The sequence below is a fragment of the Nanorana parkeri genome, unplaced genomic scaffold, assembly GCF_000935625.1.
Source record: "Nanorana parkeri isolate BGI_ZX_2015 unplaced genomic scaffold, ASM93562v1 scaffold652, whole genome shotgun sequence".
NCBI lineage: Eukaryota > Metazoa > Chordata > Amphibia > Anura > Dicroglossidae > Nanorana > Nanorana parkeri.
The window spans coordinates 947,087-951,011 of record NW_017306920.1 but is presented as its reverse complement, the minus strand read 5'-3'; the positions used below and the strand labels follow the sequence as shown (position 1 = coordinate 951,011).

General features: G+C 45.0%; 1 protein-coding gene across 1 annotated transcript in view; it reads left to right on the top strand.

The window, feature by feature from the left end:
- Window positions 1–77: 77 nt before the first annotated feature.
- MOGAT2 (monoacylglycerol O-acyltransferase 2) overlaps window positions 78–3,925 on the top strand; it is a gene marked incomplete at its 5' end in the record, with an annotated part of 7,300 nt that continues 3,452 nt past the window's right edge. The window contains 3 exons of the mRNA XM_018563312.1: window positions 78–252; window positions 1,717–1,916; window positions 3,657–3,742. Coding sequence (XP_018418814.1) covers window positions 78–252; window positions 1,717–1,916; window positions 3,657–3,742 — 461 coding nt within the window. The remainder of the gene's footprint in view (window positions 253–1,716; window positions 1,917–3,656; window positions 3,743–3,925) is intronic.

Sequence of the window (3,925 nt, the reverse complement as noted above, 5' to 3'; positions counted from 1 at the left end):
TCCCTTCCTCCGAGTCAGCCAGGGGTTTATATGTGTAAGTCTAATCACGTATTCCTGTCATTATCATCCTTTCCTAGGACTGATCCCCGCAGACAAAGACAGTGCTTCCTATTTGCTGAGGAACAAGAAGTGTGGAAACGCAGTAGTCATCGCAGTGGGCGGAGCTCCTGAATCACTGGACGCACGACCTGGCGCTTTCACATTGCTAGCAAAAAACAGGAAAGGATTTGTCAGGCTGGCCATAGAACACGGGTAATGCTATTTAATGTGTATGTAACGCCTAATGATGAAATTGTCATGTTTGGTCCCTTTTTATCTGTTAAATAAACAACTGAAAACATTTTCTTATATCTGTTTTCTAAGTGCAAAAAAAAACAGAAATTCAGAACTATCCCGTGTCTTGAACACACTCCCTGTGTGATCTCAATAGGTCTAATCAGCCCTCCCGGTCCTTATCTCACAACAAAACAATTCCCTTCTACGCAGTGGAGAATAGAATAAAGAGGAGGGTTTCAGTAGTTTAACAAAAGACATCTGGGCAGGGCTGACACCACCCAGTCCAGAAAAATGCTGTGTTTTATCAGCTCACAAAGGGTTTAGGAGCTGAGTGCATTTGTGGCAGATCAATGGGTATTTTTCTGTACTTGCAGGGTCTTTAAAGGGATAACACACAGGGGAATGTGCAGTAACTTCAATCTATAGCATATGGGGTTTTTTTAAATTTTGCCCCGAACTACATTTAAAAGAGAACTACGGGGTAACCTTTTTATCCCATAGTTCTTTTTAAGGTCACAGGAGGACATATACTAACCTCCTCCCTTGACCCCAAGCTCAGTATATAGTGGTCTATTGCCCACTATATAACGAGAGGGCTGCAACCAGGACGGATCCCGACAATACTGTCGAGTTCCACCCAGCTGCGTGAGTGACAGCTGGCTCTGCCTATCTAGAGGCAGAGCCAGCTGTGCCCGTCCCCTCCCCTGTCTGTTCCTCCAGTCAGCACTGGAGGATCGGCGAGGGGAGGGGGAATCCCTGCAGGGAGCGGTGACTGACAGTCACCGCTCTCTGCAGGGAGATGATCAGGAAGTGAGCGAGCGACAGTACATGTTCGCTCACTTCCTAATCTATAGAGCCGACCTGTGACAGTCTCAATGTAAAGATAGAAGTCACCAGCACTCACTTGTTTGTATATATCTGTAACTCGTCAGAAGATGTAACCGGTCTGTGTCACACAGGGACACAGGGACAGTTTCAATGTCACACTCACCTCATAGTTCTCCCTTAAATATTACATTATAACAGTTGTGTCCAGGCAGCTCATTGGATAATATTGGGCAGATACTGAACCACATGGGCATTTGAAGCCCAACTTCAGCCAAAACGTTTTCTTTTATTTTGGATAGAGCAGGCCAAGCTTGGACCTTCTGTTGGGTATTTCTATTTCTATTGGGGAGTAATAGGACATCTCTTCCAATTCCTACCACTGCTGGAAGAACCAGAAGAAACGGGTGATGGCAAAAAGAAGAAGAAAAAAAACGTTGGGTATAGATGTTTTAACAGAAAACAGATACCCGGGAGCTTGGGAGCTAGCGGGCTAGGGGACTACAGTTCCTGGGGTTTTGTTTTAAATAACGCCTGTGTGTTTTGGCGCCTTAGGACTCTTGTTTTTATTATACACACTATAACATTCTTCTTCTTGTCTATATTTCCCTTTAGGGCATCCTTGGTTCCGGTGTTTTCCTTTGGAGAAAACGAGCTCTTTGACCAGGTGGAAAATCCCAAAGGCTCCTTCCTCAGATCGGTGCAGGAGAAGCTGCGGAAGATTATGGGCGTAGCTCTGCCGCTGTTCCACGCTCGAGGCGTTTTTCGGTACAGCTTCGGTCTGATGCCCTACAGGAGACCAATTTACACCATTGGTAAGTTGTCCTTTCAAAGATTTGCAATAATGAGTGTTATTGCTTTGCTGGGCAAGCTGTAGATTTCTAGAGTATGAGGGCCTACAAATCCCAGCAACTATGTTATGTAGTTGTTTTGTATTGTATTTTAAAAAAACTTAAAGTAACACTAAAAACTCAGGAGTTCCTAATAACAATGTATCTTATTTGTGTATCACTCGGCTGTAGATCCTCCAATCATCTCTGAATTGGTGCTGACACTGTCCTTCCTTCTGGAGGGGGGCTACTTTTGTTCCCCATGGTCCCTGTCTGTGTGGTAAAGTAGTCACCGCTCCAAGCTCGCTCCTGTGCTTAACTACAATCTCAATACAAATGAGTAAACTAAACATGAGACTGTAGTCCATCACAGGAGTGAGCTTGTAGTCCATCACTGACCTAGTGTTGCCAGCGGCATGGCTAAGTGATTTGAAGTGGAATTATTATGGCAGATGGGCAGTCCTGCATTCTAGGAACAGATCTGAATAATGAATGAGCAGCAGACACTACTCCATAGTGGAAAGAACGGAGGGTAACAACGGTTCTCTATCAGTGAAGCGGAACAATGTGACATATAAACCAGCACAGTGGAATATACAACAGGAATAGACGCGTGTTCTCTGATACCTGAATTAGTATTGGGGTTAATGGACTGTTTCAAGTCAAGATGAACAATTTATAACCTGGAAACAAATATTGGCCATGAAGGTTTAATGTGTTCATCTGGCTCTACAAAATACAACTATATGCTGATAATGGTGCCGGGCTGGGCAAGCCATCCAGTTAATTACGGGTATAACTAAATTATATTAAAAAAATAATCAAAAAACATTGTGGGGGAGGGCGGGGGATTTATCAAAACTGCAGCAGACAAAACCTGGAGCAGGTGTGCATGGCAACCAACCAGCTTCTCTCTTCAGTTTGTTTTCAAGATTTGAAGCCCCCCCGTGGGCCCGTTCAGCAGTGATCTCTCGATCATGTTAAAAACCAGCCGAAAATCGTACGCTTCTCGGCTGGTTTTCCAACATGCTCGATGTACAAAAGTTGTGCGACCGTTTAACTGAACAAACTGAAGAGAGAAGCTGATTGGTTGCCATGCACATCTGTTCCAGATTTTGTCTGCTCCAGTTTTGATATATTTCCCCCATTGTTTTGAAATGCACTTTAAGCTGACTTGCTGACTCAAAGGACAAATGAAATGGAAAATTCAAAACCGAAACGAAACCGAAATAAAAAAAATTGTCAAGCCCAAACCGAAAATGTTTTTTATTTAAATAGAGAGACGCCAGCCGCTCACAGCGCTCTCATCCCGCAGTGCTCTGCCGGCTGTCACACTTTCTCTCCTCCCCGCTGAGACAAAGCAGCGCACAGCGGGGAGGAAAGAAAGAACGGATGCGCCGATGTATTGGCAAGAAAATGGCACTTTCGGCATTGAGCCAAAAGTGCAATTTTCGGCCGTTATGTTTCGGCGGCCGATATATCACTGCATCCCTAGTATCTATTACTTTCTTTCCTCCCCGCTGAGACAATGTAGCGCACAGCGGGGAGGAAAGAAAGAACGGATGCGCCGATGTATCGGCAAGAAAATGGCACTTTCGGCATTGAGCCGCTGCATCTCTAGTATCTATTTCCGGCAAACAGTAGATATATGCAAAAACATATTTTTTTAAAAAGTTAACAAAAAGGTTAAAACTTACCTGAGTCTCCGCCGCGTGCTCCCATCAGAAGATCTGAAGATCCTCGAGCGGCCGCAAAGGATCATGGGGCGGGCACATGCGCAGTTCGAGCAAGCCTGCGAGAGCGGGGATCAGGTAAGCAAAAGTATTTTTCTCAGGTACCCCAGGGAGGAACTACACCGTGCGGGAAATGGGTACTCGACCCACCCGGAGTCAAAGGAGGTGGTCAAGGAGCAGTGAAGTGGCAACATTTCAAGCCACGGGCCCCTGAAAAGGTAAGTATATTGCCTCTTTTTTTAGCCTCAAGGCTTTTAGATA